The sequence below is a fragment of the Clytia hemisphaerica genome, unplaced genomic scaffold (genome assembly GCF_902728285.1).
Source record: "Clytia hemisphaerica strain Z4C2 unplaced genomic scaffold, Clytia hemisphaerica genome assembly, whole genome shotgun sequence".
NCBI lineage: Eukaryota > Metazoa > Cnidaria > Hydrozoa > Leptothecata > Clytiidae > Clytia > Clytia hemisphaerica.
Window position 1 is genome coordinate 125,437 of NW_027103262.1, and position 27,933 is coordinate 153,369.

At 34.5% G+C, this 27,933-nt stretch overlaps 2 protein-coding genes across 2 annotated transcripts; one reads left to right on the forward strand and one right to left on the reverse strand.

Moving 5' to 3' along the window:
• Window positions 1–334: 334 nt before the first annotated feature.
• On the reverse strand, window positions 335–27,885 carry LOC136799693 (protein YIPF1-like). Its single transcript, XM_067056410.1, has 12 exons — window positions 27,768–27,885; window positions 20,186–20,258; window positions 19,719–19,805; window positions 19,044–19,066; window positions 18,178–18,258; window positions 17,789–17,873; window positions 16,203–16,313; window positions 15,540–15,694; window positions 5,445–5,511; window positions 4,227–4,279; window positions 3,301–3,363; window positions 335–2,561 (listed from the first exon to the last, which is right to left on the reverse strand). The coding sequence occupies exons 1-12, from the start codon at window positions 27,795–27,797 to the stop codon at window positions 2,421–2,423; spliced, it is 969 nt and encodes a 322-aa protein (XP_066912511.1). The 5' UTR covers window positions 27,798–27,885; the 3' UTR covers window positions 335–2,420.
• LOC136799683 (creatine kinase M-type-like) lies at window positions 7,186–12,042 on the forward strand. Its single transcript, XM_067056399.1, has 5 exons — window positions 7,186–7,341; window positions 9,261–9,519; window positions 10,135–10,348; window positions 10,919–11,446; window positions 11,695–12,042. Exons 2-5 carry the CDS (start codon window positions 9,277–9,279, stop codon window positions 11,967–11,969), a joined length of 1,260 nt encoding a protein of 419 aa, XP_066912500.1. The 5' UTR covers window positions 7,186–7,341; window positions 9,261–9,276; the 3' UTR covers window positions 11,970–12,042.
• Window positions 27,886–27,933: the final 48 nt, after the last annotated feature.

Here is a 27,933-nt window from a genome sequence, read left to right on the forward strand (position 1 = left end):
TTAATATATTTTTTGTATTCAAATTTTTTTGGTGCTTGGGAGTAGAACCTTATTAATAATTTATATAGGGAGATCATCACATTCATGTTTACAATACAATACAACTTATCGACTGTAGTCGTGCAGTCAGACGCGTGCAACTTAATTATTTAACTCGATCCAATCCTTTTTTGACACATTTTTCTATTTTCTATAGGTGCGAAAAAAGGACTGGGACGGTTTTAGTGGGATAAAGCAGACAAAAAAATGCCCGCGCGGCAATTGATGGCGGCTACGGTTGAAAAAGTGAAATTTGTGTCTAGATTGGTAGTGAATTTCTAAAATATTTTTGAAATTAGTATTTCATTTGGTTTAGATTCCTCGATAAATACTTTAATTATTAAACTATTTACAAAAGAATAAAACTTAACACCTTACAAAACTTACTTGGCTCATCCATTCATTCATTCATTCATTCATTCATTCATTCATTCATTCTTTCAAAATCAATTTCCAAATAAAAATAGTTGTCACAGGATAGGAAAATTCTCGTGGCCTAGATTCTTTTAAAATTTAGATTACGTAAGGGATCGTCACTATAGATTCGAATGCTTGCTTCCACAACTTAATAAAACAAGAAAAAAAATCCAAAATAGGCTCTTCCTTATCTCATACTTTGGCTACAAAAAGGTCTAAAAATATAAGAAAGGGACCCAAAATTAAAAAGTTAATAACCTCAAAGAGGCTAGCAGCAACCCTAGTAAAATCTCAGACGCTAAAAAAAATCACGGAAAAAAGCCATTTACACAATACATTGTTCAATGAGAGGGTAAAAACATCAGAAAACATAATATACAGCCTGTCCGGAAGAAATCGGAAAAGATTATGTATAAAGTAAAACCCTCTAAAATCATTATCTCACTGGAGAACAATTGGAAAAAATTGCATTTAGATAGAATTCTTTGTTTATTGAATAGATATTAATTTCCTAAAGATTGTAATTGAATAATTAGGTCAAGAAAAACCCATTTAAAGTATAAGGATTTTAATCTGTTTTGTTTTTTTCTAGACACACTGTAGTCAAAATAATTGCAGTGGGTATGTACCTAACATCACGCGTGAGATCGAATTTAACAGGGTCAAATGATACTTAAATGTCTGTACAGGGTGTCCCTAATTAAAGTATCGAGTTTGAACATGAGATTGAGTAGAAAAGTTTGTGTGTGTTATCGCCAAAATATAAGAACGTTCTCCATCACACAGGCTTATTACAAAAGGTAGTTACAACGTATAAATTAATTGTAATGACAAAGAAAAAAGAGGGAGAGCTTAAAATACAATTTTGTGAACACGCACATAAAACTTTCTACTCATAGGCTGCGTTTAGACCAACTGGTATTTGTAATTTGGCATTTGCTCATGAGTGAGTCGATTTTAATAGCTTTTCCATTGTATTTTCTGTCATGGCATTTAAGGAATCGTCCTTTTAGAGTCATTACTGAAAAGGTGATTCCTTCAAGTTCAACTTTGACAGATCAAACAATGAAAAGCATGGAATTTCTCAAAAACTGCAGTCATTAAGACTGAAACTTTTTGCCGTAGGGCTAGGCTATGGCAAATCTTGCAAATTTTACAATCTATAGAAAGAACTGAATAAAAAACGTGCAAATACTTTAAAAAATCAAAAATATCATTTTTTCTCTTTGTTTTGGTTCCTTTGTTTGATTTGAAATGCCAGAAAAGGGGATTCCTTTGCTCAAAATGGCATTTCAAATGCCAACGAAATGCCAACACGCTGTCATCATTAGGCGTTTGACAAACCGAACAATTGCGCGGAACAATAGAATTCAAAAGAATACTGCAAGCAATTACAAATGCCAGGCTGGTCTAAACGCAGCCATAGTTGTGTTTCGACTCGATACTTTAATTAGGGACACCCTGTATGTTTGGAATTATAAGGCTTACAATGAAATCATTTCATTTACCATATTCCTCGTAATAGACCTTTTCATAAAATTACGTCACGAACATCACTTGCCTCGTATTCAAACAATTACCATGGTGATTATGTCCATTGAGACATTAAATGATTTTTTTATAAATAGAAAGTAGTTTTAATAAAATCCGCTGGAAGTTAATCACCATGGCAATAATTATTCCAAGTAACACCTCTTTTCATGATTTTTGATGCATGATTGAATGTAAGGTCGATATAGTGGGGGGGGGGGCTTCCGAGGGTATAATAACTAGGATCCCGGTTATCTTTTCATGAGATACCGGCGTACCGGGTGAAACTTTCTGAAACACCAGTCAGAGATATTCTGCCGAGTAGCGGAATGGGAAATTTTGCCTTTTAATACCAAAATACCGGTCATTTTTTCCGTCAAATACCGGAACACCGGATTCTCGAAGGTATCATTCCCATATAACAATGTCTTTATCTATCCTGTAGTCGGTGTGATAGCATCTTCTGTGCTTCTCGTAACAATGTTATGTACTGTTGAAGCAACAGTTGAAGCCAGTGTTGAAGCGGTCGTTGTTACCGCTGGGTGGATAATTCGTATTGTCTTGAAAAAATACAGCTGCGAAAGAAACAAAAAAACATTTCTAACAATACAAACTCCCTACATGTTTTTTTCTTATATAAGCGTTGTACTTATACGCATATCTAGACTCAGATAAGGCAAGGCACCCTGACCCTACGAAAAATGATTTTGACTGATTTTGACTGATTTTGGCTGATTTTGGCTAGGATTTTACGGATTTTCTAGAATTTCCCTAAAAATTTTCTAGGGATATGAGCATCCTTATAAGCATTTTTCAACCTTGTCAAGCCCTCGACCTAAGCAACTCAATTTTTATATGCTTATAAGACCTAAGCAACTCAATTTTTATATGCTTATAAAAAATGTAACAATGCAGTCGCTCAAACATAAAGAGGCGATCTAAGGGACTGGCACGCAACGTTGTTTCAACGTTCATTTAACGTTATATGGACGTTGTGAACGTTATTTAAACGTTGAAACAACGTTGTGTGCCAGCTGGGAAGGAACTGGGACTGAATTTGGATTCACACTTTATCTGGCATGAATTCAGATTCACACTCCTATCTCTTTGAAAATGACCTTTATCATAGTCATTATAAAAAACGTTCTGGAAGGCTTTCTTTTTGTCTCTTTCTTTGTTAACAGTTAGAGCTTTCGGACGTAAATAGATTTACTTTGCTAATTTTTTTATCGTGTGACAAGAAAATAAACCAATCCCAAGGGTCGAAAATGGTAAAGTGATAAAAAAATATTGTTTATTTCCAATGTGAGTTACCTTGAAACCAATAGCAAGTAACGTGTGTAAAATGAAAATCACTGCAACCGTACCAACGGCAATCTGAAAATAACATATAAGCGTTATAAGTTATAGGGTATACATGCGTATAAACTGGAGTGTGATGTGATATGATAATGCAATAATCATTACGGGGTAATATCAGTTTAGTTTGTCTAATTTGTTCATTCTATTAGTTGTGTTTGATTTACTTAAAGATTTTGTTTTGATTGAAAGGTCCGAAGATGCTGGTTTAGTAAAAACAAGTTCGAAAAAGATTAGAGAAAGGTTTTGAAAAAATGAAAATACATTGAATAAAAAACATTCCTCAAACAAAGGGACTTTAACTGATACTCATTCGAGTGTTATTATGTTTAAAATAAATGGAACGTTTTCTATCTTATAATCAAAACATTCGATTATAAACTTGCTCGAAATCAACTTTGCTATTTTTTGTTTACAAAAGCAATAGAATGTGAGGTCACATCCCGAAACAACTTTCGATCTTTCACTTGTTTGCAAGATATCGTTGCGTAAAAAAGTAGCTTTACTTTATCTGACTCCGCATGAAGATAAGGCCTAAAATAAGCTCCTTTTAATCCTGTAGAAAACCTTTAATGTTTGAATTTGTCGTCTAGCATGTTACAGTAGACCTGCGTAAAGTAGATAAAGTTTCTAGTAGTAAACAGGACTCTTCCCTGAACTCATTAACTCTCAAAAACAAAGCGAGTAAAAGAAACGTAACCAAAAATTAAAAAATTTTCAAGTCCCGTAGTGGTTGCCAAAATAACTGAAAACTTTAGAGAGGTTGCCGAAGTAAATGGGAACTTTAGAGAACTTGGCGAAAATACATTCAATTTTTTAAATTTTTTAACGGACTTTTGCTAGACCCTATGTACAAAAGTAAAACAAATTCATTGTCTTACATTTTTGGGTTCGTCCTCAACTGCTCGCCAAAACGTTGACACAATCACCAGACCTGTAAATGAAATAAAATTCATGACGTAATGTTTTATACGGTAATACCCAAAATAGCCCGGACGTTTGCAACTAGTTTTATTGTTAAAGTTCAAAATTAGTGGCAAACATCCCATATGTTTTTTGGGGTGCTTCCGTATAAAACAATGTGTCATGAATTTCACATATTTCACGAATTTGATGAATCAGCAATATTGGATAATTTTAAGGGAATTAGTTACCGAACGAACAATCAGTGTATCCAAGATAACAGATACCACCAGTAAGGTTAAAATGCCTACAATGATAACTGGATAATCTTAGGCTGGAGGCATCCCTCTGATATGTTTTGATATAGAGGGTGCTAATCATGTCTAACACTAAACATGTCACAGAATCCCTGTTCCAATTTTCAGAAATCCAATGATTGTATTAACCTCTAGCCATGAAACTTAAAGATCTCTCCTATGAAACTAATCAATTTTTTAATACTCAAAATCATAAAGACGGGGGTAACTCTGTGACGGAAATTTTAAACACTACACGTATCCCCTATATCAAAACATATCGGAGGGGATGCATGCAGCCTTGGATAATTGTGGTACTTAATTTTTGCTCATCTACGAAAATAATTTTTTTTTAACGAAAGTTTCTGCCATTAAAGCGATTCATTACAATCGAAACTCCAAGCCAATTTCACTTAATAATCTAAATGAGCTACGCACAACGTTGTTTTAACGTCAATCTTATGTTCACAACGTTTAATGAACGCTAGTGGCGTATCCACCAGGTGATGAAGGATAACCACCACAAGAAATAATAAATGAAAAAAATCATTGATTTCTCTATAGTATGTAAAGCTTATTGAAACTAGCTTAGATCTTTGAAGACCCTTTAAAAATTATACACAGTGATAGATCTATCTGCAATGGACTGTTTTCGAATCCCAAGCGCTTCCAGACAGGGTATAAGCATATTCATTATAAAAACACTGGTCTGGAAGGCTTTTGTCTCTTTTTATTGTTAAAAGATGGAGCTTACGTACCAAAATCGATTTATTTTTTACTATTTTTATCATAAAATAGACCAATCCCAAGTAGAGATTTTGGTAACGTGTTCAAAAAGTATGCAAATCGCAACTTGTCTCTTGTTTGTAACAAAACAAAATCTCTGTGAGATATATTTACCTGAAGTGACAGCGCCCACCAAAACTAGCAGCCATCTCAACCAATCGAATGGAATCAACCATAATATCTAAAGAGAAAAAGGACATTCAAATAAATTTAGTGGAACGTTGTATGGGTATTGTTGTGATATTTTGCACAGCTTCGAGATTCAATTTCGGTCCAGCGCACTGACCTTTATGCGTTGAACAAAGTTCTCGATCCCAGCCAAGCAAAATCTTTGATCGGAGTTTTTTTTGAAAGTGGTACCCTAATGGTAGCGCTACTGAATGAAAATTTTATTGAATTAAAAATTGACCCACATCGAGTAGTGCTACTATTTTGTATTCAAATCCTTTGTTTCCAAACCATATTGATAATTTAACATACCACACGGAAACCCTTTTTTAAACCCTTTCTTCTATAGCAATGGGTTCTTCCAGAAAATTTCGGTACATGGTGGGGGGGGGGGATATTGGATATTTTTCCCGGGAGAAGTGAAAAATCTGCAAAATTTGCCTTGTTTTAGAGGCAGACTTGCTCTGATTAGGGGTGATTTTGAATGGCCAGGGGGTCAGCTGATGCTTGTCCAGGGGGTGAGATCCGTTGTCCGGGGGTCGAAATTCACAATGTCCGGGGGTAAATTTCCAAAAATGTTATATCCTCCACCCCCCCCCCATATTCAATTTTTTTTCTGGAAGAGCCCAATACTGAAACAAAGACAAACATTTACAAAAAAGAAATATGATGTAGCAAACTTTTGTCTTAGCCCGAGCTGAGAAAAATGATGCTCGCTAGTTCTATCAATGAAATAAAATGTAAAGAAATTTCCCGCGAACTTGTAATTTCCCTCCTAGCTTTTGTAATTTCCCTTCGAGATTTTGTAATTTCCCGCAAAATTGAAATCTCCATCGTTTGGAAATTCATCACCTTTTTCGAATTTCTTACTAACTTCGAAGGTTTTAAGTAAATGGAATACTATCCGCGTTATACTCGATTACACTATACTCGATCGCGTTTCTATGACTTTTTTAAGACCTCTTTTTAAAGTTTTAGATTGATTTCCAAAGTGTTAAATTAACGTCTTTCAGAATTGTTAGAATTTCAATCCAAACCATGAGATTAACCAGGAATCCCATGCTTGTTTTCGTGAAATTCTGGATAAATAACCCTTTTCCCTCATAACCATGAGATTACTAATACAAATTGCATATGTTATCGTTCAGCATTTTTATAAGAACAGGTAGATTTTAGCTAAGCATCAGTTTTTTTTAAGTTTTCGGCTTAAAGAATATAATACTGTTAAAATCAGTAACACCTGGGTGAATAATTCCTGGTTTTACTACCTTATCGGCCCTTGTTACGCCGACCCTTACTAGCGTTAATTTTTGTAATTTTTGATTTTTTTAATCGCAGGTCATGAAATAAGATTGGTCCATTTTTTAAGTTGACAACTCGCTACTCCAGTATTTCTACAAGCAAAGCGTTTAAATTTGCTTATTTTTTCAAGAAAATGAAAAAAGGGCGCGTCAAAGAGTTAAAACAGTAAAGGCGCCTCATTTAAAAGAATATAATTAAAATTGTGTATTATTGAATTGACGTTAAATAACACTTGGTTATGCGAAAACAATCAAAAGTGAATCGAAAACTGTTATCCAATTATTTCAACAATGCATTAATTAGTCGTTTCTAATGGAAACAAAGATATTTTCTACGCCACCTGAAAAATATAATATATATTTGACATAAAAAAAAGAAATAATATATTTGACGTCAAGAAAGAAAAGATTTCATTCTTTGTACATTTTATTGGATCAAAATTGACGGAATTTTTCTTTTGCTCATCGGTACACCTTGAAAAGGATCTTCTCTACATTCATTAATCAACAAAGAGCTTAAAAAAACATTTTCTCTTGCAAATGTAAGTATTTTTTTCAAATTTCTACAATTTTTTGTTTATTACTGGTCACATTTTACAGCTTTGGACTGTTTTGATCGACTTTCACCAACATTTTATACTCTTGTGAGCCTTTTTCACCAGTTTTCAACAATGTTTGACTTTTTTGCACCAATCTTCACCAACTTTTGACTCTTTTGAACAACTTTTGCCATCTTTTGACCAACTTTGAATCTTTCTGACCAACTTCCGCCAACTTTTGACTCTTTCTTTCTAACTTTCACCAGTCTTGACTTTTTCTGACCCATTTTCGCCAAATTTAGACTCTTTTGACCGACCTTCGCCTGCTTTCGACTCTTTTGACCAATATTTTCGCCAACTTTTGATTCTTTTGACCATCTTTACCTTAAATTGGATTCTTTTGACCGACTTTCGCCAACTTTTGACTCTTTTGACAAACTTTGACCAGCTTTTGGCTCTTTCTGGACAATTTTTACCCAAATTTGGACTCTTATGACTAACTTTCGCAAACTTTTGCCATCTTTTGATCATATCTTTCCCAAATTTTGACTTTTTCTGGCCAACTTTCATCAACTTTTGACCAATTATCCCTGCTCTCGCTATCTTTTAACCAACTTACTTCAACATTTGCCATCTTTTGACCAGTTTTGAGTCTTTCTGACTAATTTTTGACCAATTGCATCAGCTCTCGCTATCTTTTGACACTTTCTAACCCATTTCTACCATCTTTTGACTCTTTCTGATCAACTTTCGTTATATTCAGACTCGTTCGATCAACTTTCGCCAACTTTTGACTCATTAGACCAGCTTTCGCCAACTTTTGACTCATTCGACCAACTTTCACCAACTTTTGACTCTTTTTGACCAACTTTCATCAACTTCTGACTCTTTCTGATCAGTTTTCACTATCTTTTGACTCTTTTTGACCAACTTACACCAACTTTTGACTCTTTTTAACCAACTTTCACCAACTTTTGACTTTTCTTGACCAACTATCACCAACTTTTGACTCTTTTGACAAACTTTTGTTAACTTTTGACTCTTTTGACAAACTTTTGCAAATATTTTACTATTTCTGGACAGCTTTCTCTCTTTTGACCAACCTTCATCAGCTTTTGACTCTTTCTGGTCAGTTTTCATCATCTTTTGGTTACTAGACCAACTCAACATCTTTCTGGTCAGTTTTCATCATCTTTTGACTACCAACTCTTGCTATCTTTTAACACTTTCTAACCAAATTTAACCAATTTTCGTTAACTTTTTTCAATTTTGACTCTTTCTAACCAATTTAACTCTTTTTGATCAATTTAAACAAACTTAAACTCTTCGTGGCCAATTTTCGCCAACTTCTGATTCTTTTTGACCAACTTTCACTAACTTTTAACTCTTTTGACCAACTTTCACCAATATTTGACTCTTTTGACCAACTTCGCCAATTTTTTATTCTTTCTAACCAATTTAACTCTTTTTGATCAATTTTCAAACTTAATTTCTTTTTTACCAACTTCAGCCAAATTCTTATTCTTTTTGACCATGTTTCACAAACTTTTTTAACTCTTTTGACCAACTTTCACCAATATTTGACTCTTTTGACCAACTTCGCCAATTTTAACTGTTTCTAGCCAACTATGACCAATTTAACTCTTTTTGATCAATTTTCACAAACTTAATTTCTTTTTTACCAACTTCAGCCAACTTCTGATTCTTTTTGACCATTTTTCACCAAGTTTTAACTCTTTTGACCAACTTTCACCAATATTTGACTCTTTTGACCTACTTTCACCAATGTTTGACTCCTTCATATAAATTTCCACGATGAGGATCATAAACCTTTTTTAATTTTGGATATTGTGTAAAAATGTTTCACGAACTTTTGTCTAGTAATTCAAAAGGTAAAGTGAATTAATTAATTTCCACCATAGATATTATCAATCAATAATGGCTGCTATGTTACGAGCTCTTTCAAAACCATTGAATATGGCTGCTGGCGTTGGCGCCGCCGCATTGGGTTTAGCCGCCGGTGCTATGGGATTCCCTGAAGCTGCCAACGATTGCAAGTCTACGGTGAAAAAAGCCTACAGACAATTCATGCCGTGTATGGATTATCCTGATTTATCCAAACACAATAACTGCTTGAGTAAAGTGTTGACACCACAAATGTATACGAAACTCCGTGATTTGGTAAGTTCCTAATAAGATTACTTTTTCTTAACATTCGTGTCGATAAAGTTCTTCATAGTGGTATAGTGCCATGCCATACGCGGGAAATTGGGTGCCATTACTCTGATACAAGAGTGTGGGAAGATTAGACAAATATCGCTCTCTCAGTGTCGTTCGAATGTCATGATATACGCCATGGCTTGGCAGCTCACGTCTGTCAAGTCGCAGTGTCTGTCAGCGCTGTGATTCCTACTCCTTTGGGTAGGACCCATCCCGAATGAATTAGGAGGGCTCTTATGTATCTAGACCAGAACTGTAATTAAGTATCGTGGGCTTGCCAGCCGTAGCCCACTATCTTCTCGACACTGCTCCATCTACATTTTTACAAATTCCCCCCAATATCCTATGTGGGTACAGGGGAGGGGTGGAGATTAACCCCGTTTGAAGTTATTACAGTACTTATTTCAAAGAACCGACGTAATTTGAACACAATGTAAAGTAAAACCACTGATCTCTAACTATTTGAATGGATTGGAATTCTCATTCCTAGTTTTTCTCTGTCCACGAATCAGCCATGTTGTTTTAAGAGATCGACCAGTACTAACATCTCGTATGTTTTTTTAAAATATTATCCAGCAAACACCATCAGGCTATACACTTGACATGGCCATCCAAACAGGTGTCGACAATCCCGGACACCCGTTCATTTCAACGGTCGGTGTTGTTGCCGGTGATGAAGAATCTTATGAAGTCTTCAAAGAATTAATGGACCCCATCATCCAAGATAGACATAATGGTTTCGGACCAAACGATCGCCATAAGACTGATCTTGACGCCTCCAAAATTAAAGGTAAAGGTTATAAATTTCCTCGATTTCACTAACTTTACTATTAAGTTCATGATATTCATGACGTGACGATTTTTATGGAAAGATCCCGAATTTTTCCAGTAGTTGAAAATTTAAACAGTTTTTTCTCCAGTTTTAATTTGCCACTACCGGCAAAAACTGGGCTGCTTCCGTAGAAAACATAACTGGCCCCTTCAAGTGACACATCCTCATACACAAGCCTCAAATTTTCCATAATTCAAACGAATTTCAACTTTCAGTGCGCGTTCGAGCTATGGAGACTCAATTGTACGTTATCTAAGCGATAAAACAAAATTGCATACCAACTGAGCCTTTACCCGTGGGAACTATTTTTTGCGAAACTAGCTTTTGCACTTAATTTGTTAGCTCCCTTAAAGGAGCGTATGGATTACCATTTGCTTACATAGCATCAAAATAAAAACTTTCTCCCCTTGTAAGGCTATTTTGAGAAATTATTTTTTTATTATGCTTTGTCAGCATAAAGGTGTGCTTCCTTACTATATCAAATAAAGGAAAACATTGAGCTAATTATCAAATCCTACTTTCACACAGGTGGTAAATTTGATGAGAAGTATGTTTTGAGTTCACGCGTGCGCACAGGGCGTTCCATCAAGGGGCATTCCCTGCCACCGCACTGTACTCGTGCTGAACGTCGCAGTGTTGAACACATTGTCACATCCGCCTTGAACTCGTTACAAGGTGATCTGTCTGGTACTTATTATCCGTTATCGGGAATGACCGACGATGAACAACAACTATTGATCGATGATCATTTCTTGTTTGATAAACCAGTATCTCCATTGTTGACCTGTGCTGGTATGGCACGCGACTGGCCTGATGCACGTGGTATCTGGCATAACAAAAATAAGAATTTCCTGATCTGGATCAACGAGGAAGATCACACTCGTGTCATCTCTATGGAGAAGGGTGGCAACATGAAAGGTGTTTTTGAACGATTCTGCCGTGGATTGAAAGAAGTTGAAAAACATATTGAGGAACACGGCCATGGATTTATGTGGTCTGAACGTCTTGGATATATCTTGACTTGCCCTTCAAACCTTGGAACTGGTCTCAGAGCTGGTAAGTATGACCAAGTTTTAAAGCTAATTATGATACCTGATAACTGATAATTTCATAATTTTCTACTTTACTTTGCCCGGCATGAAATCTCCGTCATACGTTCGCTAAGATTTTTATTTCTATTTAAAAAAAGATCAAGTCGAATCGTGATCTGTGAAACTGAACTTGACTGTCTAGCCTTATCTACCTCTTTCTCCATCCATCACTTTTGAACAACTAAGTACCCTATTATAATTGTCATTTTTTAGGTGTTCACGTGAAATTGCCAAAGCTGGCTCAAGACAAACGTTTCGATAACATTCTTCAAGCATACCGTTTACAAAAACGGGGAACTGGAGGTGTCGACACTGCTGCTGTTGGTGGTACATTCGATATCTCAAACTTGGATCGTCTTGGACATTCTGAAGTTGAACTGGTTCAACAAGTCATCAATGGTGTCAACAATCTGGTTGACATGGAAAAATCCTTAGAAAAGGGTAAGAAGATTGACAGCCTCTTGCCCAAAAATATGAAGTCTCAATAGAGATCTCCCCATCCCCCCCCCAAACCGTATAAAAAAGGATAAAAAAAAATAAAATCACAAAAAAAAAATTAAAACAAAGGATTCCTTAAATTTTATAAATCAAAACAAAAAATTTATTTAAATGTTTTTTATTTTTGAACGTTATCATTTTATTGTTAATTTCTTATTTATTTTTTACCCTGGGTATGCTTTCTAGAAGGTTTTTAAATAAAAGAAACTGATTAAATTCTGCCTTACAGTAAGAAAATAACAAAAAAAATTTTCCCCTCAATATTTTAGACTAAATTTTTTCTCCAATTTCTCATCCCATAAATATTGGTAGTAGTGTTTCCTTAAATAAGAAAATGTAAAAAATTATTTTGTTTAGATGATTTTCTCTGACATGGGTGTGAGGGCACCCATTGAAGAATTAGATTTCCAAAAAAAACATATATGATATAAAAAACTAAAGTTTCAAATGAAAAACTCAAGTCTTAGTGTTTTTTGAAAATTTGAGTGATTATTTTTGAATTCTTGTGAGCGTTCTGTGAGAGCGGAATCGATCCGAGTTGGTCAAAGTTATGATCTAAATTTCTAAGAGTGTTAACACAGAATTGAAGTTTGACATAATCGAATTCGAGTAGCAAACTATATGACAGACTGATTTAAATAGCGTGAAAAGTATTTTAGTGTCTTTTGAAAAATTTGGTGATCATTTTTGAATACTTGTGAGCGTTCTGTGAGGGCGGAATCGATCCGAGTTGATCAAAGTAATGATCTAGGTTTCTAATGGTGTTAAAAACAGAATAGAAGTTTGACATAATCGAATTAGCGTGAAAGGTATTTTAGTGTCTTTTGAAAATTTTGGTGAATATTTTTGAATTCTTGTGAGCGTTCTGTGAGGGCGGAATCGATCCGAGTTGATCAAAGTTATGATCTATGTTTCTAATGGTGTTAAAAACAGAATAGAAGTTTGACATAATCGAATTAGCGTGAAAGGTATTTTAGTGTCTTTTGAAAATTTTGGTGAATATTTTTGAATTCTTGTGAGCGTTCTGTGAGGGCGGAATCGATCCGAGTTGATCAAAGTTATGATCTAGGTTTCTAATGGTGTTAAAAACAGAATAGAAGTTTGACATAATCGAATTAGCGTGAAAGGTATTTTAGTGTCTTTTGAAAATTTTGGTGAATATTTTTTAATTCTTGTGAGCGTTCTGTGAGGGCGGAATCGATCCGAGTTGATCAAAGTTATGATCTAGGTTTCTAATGGTGTTAAAAACAGAATAGAAGTTTGACATAATCGAATTAGCGTGAAAGGTATTTTAGTGTCTTTTGAAAATTTGGTGAATATTTTTGAATTCTTGTGAGCGTTCTGTGAGGGCGGAATCGATCCGAGTTGATCAAAGTTATGATCTAGGTTTCTAATGGTGTTTAAAAACAGAATAGAAGTTTGACATGATCGAATTAGCGTGAAAGGTATTTTAGTGTCTTTTGAAAATTTTGGTGAATATTTTTGAATTCTTGTGAGCGTTCTGTGAGGGCGGAATCGATCCGAGTTGATCAAAGTTATGATCTAGGTTTCTAATGGTGTTAAAAACAGAATAGAAGTTTGACATGATCGAATAATCGTGAAAGGTATTTTAGTGTCTTTTGAAAAATTTGGTGATTATTTTTGAATACTTGTGGAGCGTTCTGTGAGGGCGGAATCGATCCGAGTTGATCAAAATATTGATCTAAATTTCTAAGAGTGTTAACAACAAAATTGAAGTTAGACATGATCGAATTTGAGTAGCAAACTATATAACAGACTGATTTGAACAACATTGAGAGGTATTTTTATAGTGTCTTTTGAAAATTTGGTGATTATTTTTGAATACTTGCGGAGCGTTCTGTGAGGGCGGAATCGATTCGAGTTGATCAAAATTATGATCTAAATTTCTGAATTAATAAAAGATTTGAAAACAGTTTATGGTGATCGAACAAAAATATAAAAGATAGAAAAACACTGCACGATTTTTCACCACTGTTTTGTTTAATACATTTTCTTATTTGCTCATTTCCTTAACCCTTAAAAATCCCTAACATTATTTCTTGAACAAAAATATTTAAAAGTTAATAAAAACCTTCTAGGAAGATACCCGAAAATTTTTCCCGTAAAATATTTCCCCTTCTTTATTTTTTGTAAATTACCCTAATCCTCTATTGACTATTGTTATATATTTTATAAATATTGTAAATAAAATGTTAAAAAAAAAAAATCATTGTATTCATTTTCTTTGTCGACATCGTATTAGACTCTGATACCAAGTTATCTTTTCTATCTTTTCTTTTCTGAAGAGGCACGCTAGACGGCTAATTTAAGACACAATAGAAAATGAGCAACAAGTAATTGAAGTGAAATATTGCACAAACTGACACCATTCTGCAATAATTTTTGTATTATCATATAACACCCGTATTATTGTATTTATTATAAACAACTCCAGGCTAGATGTGGCCAGTCGTGTAATACTAATAGAATGATTCAACGAAATCCAGTTAGGCACTATCTTCAACCAAATCTCAAGCAAGCTGCCTGTCCCTAACTGACCAATTTTCACTCACAAAATAAAAAGAAATAAGAGACTATGCGCAGGTCCAAACGAGAACACTAAAAGCCTTGGAGTTAAGCAAGGTGTTACTAAATTGTCCTGTACATATTCTTTGAGCCACATTATAAAAAAATGGCTGATCCTGGGTGAAAATGACGTCACACGGAATCGGTCTATACGTTTGCCTCATCTATCATTTAAAAGTGACCTACATACTAGTAAACCCTCTGGTCCATAAAATCCTCACCAGACCGAAGTTCCACGAACTTCTAAGATGATTTATTTCAGAAAATCACACATTATAGTGCATTTACACATTATGTTTTTCTTGAAATTTAGACAACTAGATTTTTCTTTTGAAAAATCTTGTATTTGTAGAATTTGCCTTAATGAACTCAAGGAAATATGGCTTGTATAAAAGCAATTTTGATGAAAAACGTACTGAGCTTTATTACTGACAAAGAGGTTAGTGAAGTTTACTGATTCAAATAATTACCTTTACGAGATCTTAAAATCTGATCACTACAGTCTGCTTCGGAGGAAATTCATGGTATGAATCATTGCAATGTCTTCTAACATTACATCACGGACCCAATAGCTGATTGGTTGTAAGTGACGTAAAATCAGGCAATACGTCAATTTCAACCAATCAGTTGTTGGGTCCGTGGAAGACACTGCAATGGTGCATATCGTGAATTGGCAGTCCGTACATTTTTAAACATTACCAGTTATATGTATTTGCATATTGAGGATAGTAGATTGACTAGAAGGGATTTGGAACAACCCGCAGTTTTGACCAGCGAAATCGAGGACGGTAAAAGTGCTGATCCTCAGTCAACCAGGACAAATCAGAATCTAACCATCTCTGTCCCAGAAAAAAAACATACATAAACTCGCGCTTTATATATTAGGCAAGGGAAAAAGATGTTATTAAAAGTAACCTCGTTAAAAAGATAATTTTGAGTGGACTCAATGGTATAGTAGGAAATTATAAGCTTACTGAAATGGGCACGAAGATTGACAGTGAATAACCATAAACACAAACGCATTCCAAATATGTGAAGCCAGTACGATTGCCACGCCATGTTAAGAAACCCCAGATACAAGTTGGAATCAACCATGCGTAAAGGAAAATGACCGTCGCTGACAGGGACACTAGAAAAGAAAAGAAGAAAATACGACGTAATAGCTTTATTTGTTATGCTTTTGCTGTGTACACGAGTGACAAGTTAACTAATTCTGGATTTGAGCTGGAGAATTCTTAGCAAATTAACTGTATTTGGTGGTATATAATATCCTTGGAACTGCAAATAATATCTAAACGCAGGAAAATCTTACATTTTTTGTATCATAGTACCATTTATTATTAACTCGTAGTTTCATTGGTGAGTCATTTCATATGCTTCAAATGAATTATACGATACGTTAATAGTCTTTCCCAAAAAGGAGGTATTCTGGTATTGGAGATATCCGCAGTTACCAGTACTTTTATAAAAAATAACTAGAATTTCAGTATTGAGTTTATTTTAAGTATCTCTAATGGGCCTTTCAATAATAATCTTGCAATTCTACTTTCACTGAATTGGAGAAAAGACAAAGCCATCTTTGTAAACCATACAAATTCTACGACTATGGTTTTGAAAATAGAAATAAAATTCAATACCTAGTCGAAAATCCGACTTCCATTTGTGGTCGCCTTCGGAGGCAAAGAAACTGGACAGATTGCCACAGATTGCTATTGTAAACACCAATGTTGCACATATCCAAAATGGACCTAAAAATTACCAAGCAGGAAAATTGCGTTGTATAACGATAATCGAAACATCAAAACATCAAAACATCAAAACATCGAAACATCAAAATAACACCCGTCTAATCATCCATTTAATGGACGAATGTTATGCATTGCTTTATTATAAAAGTATTTAAAAATACAGATGTCTATGTGAAACCCCAAACAAGAAGAGAACAAGATGGGCGTGAAGGCCCAGCAAAAGCGAAATTTTCGCTATTTTCGCGAATTTCGGAATTTCTAAAAATTCAAAAAATTTTTAACAAGATTTAAAATTTCCCCCAGGAAAGGGATGGCCAAAGGATTTAAAATTTTACTGCGTCGATCAAAACAAAATGAAAAATAAGTCGACACGGATAATTCTCCCTTTCTTCATTTCTTAAGCAATGTCAATTCGACTTGAAAACAATTATGTGAGTTGAGTTTGAATAATCCAAGCCATCGACGACCGTTAAACGCGACAGCTCCAGAAATGACCATTTCATTTCATGTGTAGCATCATGAAAAAAGTTCCAATCTTGTTCAAATCTACACATGAGCTGCATTTTAGTCTCCATTGCCATATTCCATTTAATCGGTATTTTAAAATAATTCTGTGTCGAGTTTGAAAAATCAAGCCACCAATTCGTTAAACGAGATAGACAGATCTAGAAATAACCATTTTCGCACATAGCATCATGGAAAAAATTCCAATCTTGTTCAAATTTACACATGAGCTCCATTTTAGTCTCCATTGCCATATTCCATTTAATCGGTATTTGAAATAATTCTGTGTCGAGTTTGAAAAATCAAGCCACCAATTCGTTAAACGAGACAGATCTAGAAATAACCATTTTCACACTTCTTGTTCTAATTTACACATGAACTCCATTTAGTGTCCATCAACAAATTCCAGAATCAGTTTACTTGAAATGATTCTGTGTCGATCGAGTTTGAAAATCATGCCACATCCTTGCCACGTCCCACATTGTGATTGTCACTGACTGACCGTTGTTAACAGCGACAGATCCATAAGTAACCTTGTGTAGCATCAAGAAATATTCAAATTTACAGCTGCATTTCTGTTTATTCATTTTTATATTTGTTAGAAGCCATTATTTCCTAAAAAATCTCCTCGCTTCGACTGCCATCTTGTTTTGTTTTGAAAACGTTTGTTGTTTAAGGAGCGCGGAATCAGAAAATATATCTTTTTTAGCCAGTACCCGACTTTCGCAAGCTTTTCCCTCTCCAGACGGCAAAAAGTGTGTTACTAGTATTAAGCGCCGTTTCTACCAAAATGGACAGACAGAAGGAAACACGGACAAAAGAATAGTGACACTCTCTTTAAAGGCCCACTCGCTAGCGCTGGGCCAATACATAATGAACAAATCAATTTTACAATGAAACTCTTTAAGACAAGTTCTCATTTTTACACCCAAGTATATAAAAATATATGATATATTCATATATGAAATTACCATATAAGTCAGGATTTGGACGAATTTTTGACAGTAGATAATTTTGTTTGCTTGGAATCATAGAATAAGTGATTCTCGAGACAACCTTTAATGGAGAAAATTGTAAAATAATAAATTTCACTATTTAGGATAAAATAAGATTTTAATAAGAGAGACATGAGATTGTTAAAAAGTGTCAAACTTCCTTACTGCATTGGCTTTTTTCTGTAATAGCATACAATAGTCAAGACAATTCAGGTCATTTTAAAACACTGTAACACTACTCAAAGTTTTAACCTTGTTTGGCACTATACTCGCCCTACATTGCCACAATAATTTGTTTAGGGATAAGAAAAACATGCATCAACTAAGGGCAGGATTGATTTTTAATTTGGTTTGGTTAAAAATACCTGATTAGTGTCAACATCGAAGAATGCTTGATAATATTCAAAGGTCCAAAAAGGTGGACTCTTCTTCTCTTGAGACAGGAGCTAAAGGGAAAAGAAAATAGTCAAAGGTAATTGTGGAAAGTAGCGAGAAGTTTGTGGAAAGTAGCGAGAAGTCTGGGGAAAGAAACGGTGCGTGCCCAATCACGTGACTTAAACACGTTTTTTAGATTGCGTACTGTACATAGTTTTTATATTCATTCTTATCAAAGTATATTCAGTAGTGGAAAGACGTATAAAGTTTATATCTAAAATCTTCACCAGTACATCTTCACCAGTACATTGTTCTTCGTAAACATTCAAAACGAACTTTAGTTTTTTAAAATTTTATTTTCAACTGATGATCGTCTCAACGGCGTGAAACTATTAGTTTTGAAATAAAACTCATTAACTTCATTCGACAATAGTATATCTAAAATCTTCAATGTTTCTACGTTTTTAATGATACTCATGATCCAGAACTATTAAGACTTAAGAAGATTTTACAGGTAAATTTGTTGAATTTATTTTACAGTACAATCTTTGTAGATCTTTGAGGGTAAGAAATTATGCCTGTGATAATTATTCCAAATAAAAATATATTAGAAATGTTTCTTTGTTATTCGTAAAAACTTTTGCCTGGCACGTTGTCAAAAGAAATGTTTTCATTTCAGAAGAAATATGAAATTTACAAAACAAATAAGTCAAGGTTTTTGATATTGAATTTTACTGATAGGTAATTTTAAAGCGAAAATCCCTTATTTCACACTTTGTTGAGACAAGAATCAATTAATTCAACAAAAACCTTGACTATAAATTTGATCATAAAAGGAAATGCAATTTTGGGTTACCTCAGCCTCGTCATTATCATCACCTGAAAGAAATTTTTGATTAATTAAAAATGCTGTAAAAAATTCATAAATGCCTTATAGGAAATTCCAAAAATAAAAATAAACATTTTTAAATTCCATTCACAAGTCAAAGTAATTAAGGGTAAATTTCATTGAGATTGATTTTCACAAGGAAGAAAAATAGCGAAACATTGTAAAAAAGAAGAATGAGACAAGTTTTGGAAGTTTTGTGCAACAATTATTACGATTTGACATATTTGTATGGCCGTTCTTGATACAAATTTTAATGGTGTATGTAATAATTAAAATTCGTACATAGAACGATCATATATTAAAGTATCAAAAGATTTATGTTATTATTGCGTTCTTATTGAAAATTATTAGAAGGGTCCTCATTAACCATTGATAAAAGGTGTACTCTCGGGTACCTAATAAACAAGGGGTTAAATGTCTTGGGTGGGAAAATTTTGAAAAAGGGGCTAATACAGTAGAATTAGGGCAAAAGAGGGAACTTTCAAAAATATTTTCCCAAAAATTAATAAGCAGATGGGGGAGTAAGAATGTCCCGGGAGGAGAATTTTGAATACTTAATTTCCAGAGGGATGCTTATTAGGTATATACCCGAGAGTACATGCAGTTACACAAAAATAAGAAAAATTCAAAAATATAACGAACCTTCAGAGTCATGACCAGAATTTTGCAACAAAGAATTTCCAAATCCGCTATTCTCTTTTTCAGTATCAACAGGAACGTTAGAAAATTCTTTAAAAAAGAAACAATGAAAAATAGGAAAACAAGGTGACATGCTGGAAGTTTTTATGCAGTTGATTGATACTTCTAGTAATTTCATCAATATTTATCTAGAATATTAAAACGATATATGCAGGCCTACCCATTTGGGAATTAGTCCTACTTCTGACAGAGTAGGAATTCCATATCATGTTATAAATGTAGAACAGAATGAGTAAAGGAGTTCGAATCCCCACATCTTCCAATGTTCTGTTCAGTTAATAGACAGCCGAGCCAGCTGGCCGTGGACCCCATGAAAACAATCGAAAGACTGCCTAAAAGTTTTAGATTACTGGGCTATCCACGTCAAATGTAAAGTTACACACCATTAGAAAATTACAAATATAAAATACCTTGAAATTGAAGCTGTGTATTTTTATCAGTTGTCAGTAATTCTTCATCACTTTCATCATCATCAGCAAGAAGCTAGTAATACAAAAGACGGAAATTTCATTGTCCAGTCAATTGATGCCTTCTAAGCCCCAATAACTGGATGCTGATTTTTGGAGAAACATTTACAAAAAGTATCCTTTTATCAGACACTGCCTTGCCTTTTCAAAGTCATGCTTGTTATATAGTTATTTTATTTTGGTCTTTCATAAAATTTTGACCTTATTATAAACAACAAACACCAAGATGAAGTGCAGCTATTTCAAACCTTTAACTCTTGGGCTATGAGTTTGAATTCCCTGGCTCCAAACAACAGTTGAAAACATAGCCAATCAAACTCTGTTATTATTTCACTGTCATACTTTCTTAGAAAAAACACAACTTTCTTTAAGTTGTTTTAATTTTAATAAGTGAGGACAATGCTAAATTCAAATTTTCATCCTACTGTAATTGTAACTTTATTGAGGATTAGGAAATATATTGAAATCTGTTTCACAGCCGCAACCAGTCCTGTATATATACATCAAATTAAAAAAAAATACACAGTGAGTCTGTCTATCTAGCAAGCAAGGGGACCGTTCAAAAAGACATTCATTTTCTCCAGGTCTTCGACCTCCTATGCGCCCCCCTCGATTATTGATACCGTCTGGCCTTGTTTGCTCTCATACACTTTGAAAATAGGCTCTGGCTTTTCCGTTTACCCTACTCCCCAGCAAGAAAGAACTAAAATATTAAGATAATTTGCAACTTGCGAATCGAGAGGGTTCTGCTGGATGGATCACTTCGTAGTAACTCTTTTACATACTGTAAGTTAGTCTAATATCGACATAACTCAACTAATTCCGACACCCTTCTTTAGAGAAAGGAATACTGTCAATAGACGATGTTATCGTCCGTTACAGTGATAGTAAGGACGGGAAAAAATGGCGGTATGGCGTTATGGCGGTATACGGAAAAAAATTGGCGGGAGAGTTTCGAAGAAACGGACGATAACTCTTTGGCATAAAAAAAGTTTTGTGGTTTTGCTTGGACTAACCAGTGAGACTGGTTAGTCCCTCCGTGGTGAAAACCGCCTAAGTTTAAAGGCCGAGCTTGGTTCAAACGATAAAAAACACGCTGGTCACTGGGAAGAAGATGGACACAAAGACAAGATGGATCTGTGGTTTTTCTGTGAAAATCCAGCTCATTATGGATTTTTTCTTCTTGGTTTATATGTTTTGTTGAGACTACAAGATAACCTAGTTTAAGGGAGTACTCTTTCCTCAAGTATGCATCTGTAGAAGCTCTTTCTAAAACGATTTTTCAACTGAAGTCTACATCAAAAAGACACAACAGAGAAACTAAGGTAAGTCACTTTGTATGTTTTTTATGAATCCCATGAATCACAGGCAGTGTTTCATTAGATATGTGAATTCCCTCGTATCTCCATTCTTAAGAAGTTATTTTCATCTGGTGTTAGCAGTTCTTTGACAACTTTGAAAAATTTCAAACAAACTTTATTGTGGACTTTCAAAACTGCTTTTACAGTATACCGTACAACAACTTTCATATTTCCTCAAAATTTGGGATTTCTCATTTTGATTTGAATTGTCGAGAAGTTCATTAACTATAGTTAAAAATTCAAGTTTTGCGTTTTAGGTACTCTGTAAAAATTATCAGATTATTATTCTAATTTTTTTAAGGTAGCTAAGAATCAGAAAATTGGATGCATGGAAAAATAATGAGAAAATGTGTGGCAGTAATTTGCAGAAAGCACAGTACCGAAATGAAATATTTGGCACAGCATCCTGGTATAATTTTGAGATTAGGACTTGGAATATTTCACTTGACGCTTCGTACAATTTGAGATTATGACTTGGAATATTTCACTTGACGTCTTCCGTACAATTTGAGATTATGACTTGGAATATTTCACTTGACATCCTCGTACAATTTGAGATTATGACTTGGAATATTTCACTTGACGCTTCGTACAATTTGAGATTATGACTTGGAATATTTCACTTGACGTCCTGGTACAATTTGAGATTATGACTTGGAATATTTAACTTGACGTCTTCCGTACAATTTGAGATTATGACTTGGAATATTTCACTTGACGTCCTCGTACAATTTGAGATTATGACTTGGAATATTTCATTTGACGTCCTATGCATAACGTCCTGGATATAATTTGATACAAATTTTCACTTGGCATCCTGGTATATGACTTGGAAAAATTTACACCAGCCTTCTGGAAAAAGTCAATACTATTTTTTTTACTGTCGGAGAACAGTTTAGAATCATTTGTTCATGATTGAATTACCTATTTTAATACTGTATCAGTTTTTTTTAATATCAGAAATCTAATGTCATTTTAAACTTGCCTTACTGATTGGTATTTTTCCATTAAGCTTTATAATTCCTGGGGATTTCTTAACATGGATGATTCTCCTTTTATGCTCTTTTCGACGTCTCAAAAACTTTTTGGATAGAAAAGAAATTCAAGCTCAGATCAAAGCAGGATCGACCTACTGCAAAAGCTTTTTGGTCAGCCTCAGCTGAGCATTCATTTCCCTATTATTCTGGGGCATAAGACGATCGAAAAGTCAAAATGTGTTACCCCGGTTTCCCGATTATCAATTTCGATTTCTTTTCGGATTTAAATCGTGGTGCGTGTGATTGCATCATCCATTTGGATTATTGCATCAGCCATTTTTATCTCCCGAATAACGCGCACCCCTTTATCTGTGTTCATTGATTTTTCTGCTAACTGTAAAAATTAGCTTCCTAATACGTTGCCAATACAGTAGTGAAAATTAAAAACAAGAAGTCGACTGGCTGGTTTTATTTCTCAAAGATGAGAGTTTTCTTTCTGCTTTATTTCAAAGTGTACTACAAGTACTGATTTATCATTACTTACATTCCAAAAAAATAAGATAGCAGCGTTAGCAGATTTTGCAGATAGCATTTTTCAAAACAATCAAAGATGGCTTAACTTTGGACTGTTTATGCTGAGACATTGAAAGGACTTGAAAGGTAAATCGAGGTTATCTTTAATTTTTATGCCTTTATAGTTTTCATACCTTTGGAATGTTACATTAGTATCCTTTCTTAGCGTTGACTTTTTTGTAAATTGGATTTCTTCTCAAAACAAAATGTTTTTTTTCTTGGCCATGTGTTTCATGAAATCATATCCCAGACGGTGTCAATCGAACAACTTCGAACAAAAATCGCAATCGAACTAATTGAACGTAATAAAACACGATGGAATCATTGCGATTCGATTGTAAATTTCAAACGTAATCCAGATGGCCGATTCCTGGGTATAATATTCGATTGTGTTCGATTGCATTCGAGTAAGGTTAGATTGGTAGCTAGATTGGTTCAGTTGATTGTCAATTTACATTCGGTTTCGTTCGATTACGAATATGTTCAATGAGTTTGATTGCGATTAAATTAAAAAATTGGATCACTCTATTAGTGCTTTTTAGCGTGGGCGGCGTTCGATTTGTTCGATTGACACCGTCTGGTCATGGCCGTGTTTTCTTTCCACAGGCTTATTTTTATTCATATGGGTCGTGTGTTTATTCCATAATACTCTAACTACAATTATTTTCATCTCTTCTGTCTTCAGGTGAAGGAGCTTGATGGGTGACTTTTAACTACCGACTGGCTGAATATCAGCAGTACTTTGGTGGGTGAACGTGCACAACAAAGAAGCAGCATAAAACCAAAATATACATAGCATTATGACTGTATGAACAGATTGTGACTGATGGAGAATTATTTAAAATGGTCCTGCTGAATATAAATTGTGCCAGTTCATGTTTATTTCGTGTAATTGCAATGTTTACAAGATAAATGTCAAAGAGAGGAAAAACCTTTTAGAAGATGACTGACTGGAAAGCAGAATCAAAATGAAAATAAATGGTTGCTGTTTTCTTCATAAGATTTCTTTAATATTTGTTCGATATAGCAGGAATCATTTTGATTTGGTTTGATTGATTCCAGCGCTCGTGCTGGCTCTCAAGAGACTTTTGTTCATTGGAGCTTGACCAATTACAATAAGACCAATTTATATTTGTACGATAAAGTGATAAGAAAAGCATGAAAAGAGGTAGCACATTTTGAGAAATTGTACCATGAGATCGGGTAACTTTGTATCAGTGGAGGCTAACATGCATAGCCCTTGAACAAATGACCTGGCTGGTCATTAAAATACAAAGTTAAATCAAAACAAAAATGGTAGAGTAGAACTGCGAGTGGAGCTGCATAGATCATTGATTTGAAATTTTGCTGCTTTGATTGGTCAGCCATTTGATGGCTATGCAAGTTTCACCCGAGTGGTGCAAGTTACCCGACTTCACGGCCAGTATGGATTCCACGAAATCTCGCGCCGAAGATATTTTTCCGTACAGCAAGCCTCACGCCAAGCAAAATTTCTTTTGTACCAATATTCAATTTTTCAATAAGGGTGCAAGATGGGAAAAGAGGCGCATGCGCCAAACATGATTAATAAATTGACGCGAGCGAAAGCAAATTTAGCCAAATGAAAGCTAAAAATCGATGGATTATAGAGTCATTCGCGCCGAGCTGGAATTATTACTTTACGCCAACTGAAAATCAAACAATCTTTGTAAGTACCCTTACGCCAATGCGCCAAAAACGTTTTAGTTGTACGCCAAAGATCTTCGGCGTTAGTTACACGAAATCCATACTGGCTTCACGGTATAGGTTCTAATGGCTGGAAAGCTCAAGATCATCTTTCAAACTACACATTATTTTCTTTTAAATTTTGAAGGGAAATATATACTGTAATATATTTTTTGAATTGTTGATAAATTTGTCTTTGTAAAATTTTATAGAGAGCTAATTGTAATTAATTGTTTCAAAAAGTCACAAAAAGATGGGATAAAAAATAGAGTTTTTCAATTTATTCAGATAAACAACCACTTTGCACTTTGAGCCTGAAGTTGAGCTATTTCCATTATACTGTACCATATTTTATTAATTTGATCCATAAATTGTTGAAAACCTGGCGTATTTAATTTTTGAGCCTCATACATTGTTCTTATAAAATTCTTACAAACATACAAGATATATAGATTGTTTATATAAAATATTTGCAACGATATAATAAGTCAATATATAAGGTACATATTGTGTAAAATTAATTCGAGTAAAAATTAATACTGTAAAGTCATACTTCTCGCCCTTCGAAGTTTTTTAGAGATGCCTAATAAAGTTTTAAAAGCGGTCTACGTGTCGGCCAATAATAATAAATGTGTCAGTGGTTCGAAAAATGACCTGGACATGGAGTGGAATTCATCATTTGAGTGTTGAAAACGATACCTGTCGCATATGATTGATTGGTTGAAGATCCCGTGATTGAAGATCAAAGCCCGTTTGTCGCGTTGATTTTTATACTCAACCTTGCACTATTATTAACACTTTTAATCTAATCTTTATTCCCGTGCATCTATTAATAAACATTAAACTGTTGGCTGACCTTCCAGCGCAGCTGGTTTATTACGATTTACAAGCTGGAACTTTTTTACTTTCCGTGCAAAAATTATCATGAGAATTTTCATCCACTGTGTTTTTTATCAACAGGAAAGTCACAAATTGCAAGCATTTATACTTTCTGATACTTTTAATAATTTTTATCCGTATCCTTTGTCTTTGAGCAATGGTGATAGGAAGAATATACTAAAGCTTTTTATTTACATGGATTTTTATATATAAAGGGGGTAAAAATAAGGATATAATCCTCAGGCAAAAAACAACAACAAACAAACAAACTTTACATGATTTGATGTTTTTTAAGAAATTTGTACAGTGAAAGTTTAGATAGATATCCTTGTTGCAAAGAAATTACAAACTTATTAAAGAAATGACTGCTCATAAAAATGTGTTATTCTAAGAAAAGAAATTGTTGTTCCAAGAAAATATAAAAGGAATAAAAGGGAGAGGGTACCGTAGAGTCGCTTAATATCGACATACGTCTTGCAATCTCGACATAGCTGTAGGCTGGTCTTCGAAATAAAAAATCAAACATAAACAAATACATACCAAAGTTATCAATCAATCACTAAATTGTTCTCTCTCTCTATCCACGTCACAGATTGTTAATATAATATGAGAATGTGAACTGTTATTACTTATATTTGAAAAGAACACTTTACAGCTTTAACAATGTAGTAATCACTAAAAAACTAATTAGCATGCTTTCAACGAAGATGCCCAAATCACAACAACATTTTGCACGCGAGGAATTTTTTAGTAGACCTTTTTACCGTGAACCGAAAATAATTAAAAGAACCCGGTCTCCTTATGAATTTGAAAAGGGACCAGGTGTGCTAGGTGCGGCGCCTAGAAGTTTAACACGGTCTCCTAGCGCCTAGAGTGTGTGCTTGCAATAAATAATAAGGAAATGGAAACCAGGTCGCCTAAGCGTGCGAATTATTTTTATCACGTGACTTGAAGGGTAATAAAGTTGTAAAATTTTAATGATGGACACGAGAAAGTTACGAGGAAGTTTGCATGCGTTTCGTGTGTTGTGTAAAACTGCTTATAATTTGGCTGTTTTTTTAATTGAAAGGATTGCAATGTTTACTGAACTTCTAGTTTGATGGATGAACTTGTTCGATAAGAATGATACCAAGAATTTCATTCAAGGTTTGTTTTGATTATTTTACAGATCCGGTGTCGAGATTGCAAGACATATGTCGAGATTAGACGATCCTACGGTATTCAAAAAGAAAGATATTATTTCTTGGAATCTCAGTTTCTCTCTCCCGCCTCTTTTTTTTTGTTTTGATATTTTCGAATACCGAACACAGTTGGCCTCGCATACGGAAACTCCAATTCATACAATTTGAGCTGTTTTTGTATTTGCGCCAAAATCGTATAGTCTAAGACTGGCAACTAACTCTACCGACTGTAAACTCTTTTCGGCAAAAAAACCCGTTTGCAAATTTTCTTCGGCTTTGGGCTTTTTTCTTTGATAGTGATTCGTCTTAGACTATAACATTAGTCTATACCGTCAACTGCTCTAACTTAGGACTATCTGACAAAACATGCCAGTGGAAAACATGGGACGGCAATTCGGCCACCATTTCACCTAACCTCCAAAGTTGATTTGAGTTAATGAATGGCGTAGTAGGCTTTTAAATCGAAATATGAAAAAAATCTGTAGTGGAACACACAGGAGTGTCTGTCTGTGCACTCTAAGCTAAGAGGAACGTAGAAGTACCGTGAAGTCGGGTAACTTGCATCAGTGGAGGCTATAAACATGCATAGCCCTCGAATGAATGACCTGGCTGGTCCTTAAAATACAAAGTTAAATAAAAAAAAAATGGTAGAGTAGAGCTGCGAGCAGAGCTGCGTAGTTCATTTGTTTTGAAATTTTGCTGCTTTGATTGGTCAGTCATTTGAGGGCTATGCATGTTAGCCTCCACAGATGATGATGCAAGTTACCCAACTTCACGGTAGTTTCCCTCTCTCTCTTGCCTGAAATCGCAATGCAAAAAAAAGAGAAATATTTTAAGTAAAATTTCTTACCTGTACAGTGGAATAGCCTTTTCCAGACATTCTTTTATCCAAGGAATTAAAATTCTTCCGAATGATATGAATGATCCTTGTCTGTCCTCCGTTCCGTGTCTCCAATCCGAGTTTGACTGACTGAACTGAGTTATCAGTTTGCTTACTTTTTATTAACCTATCACTT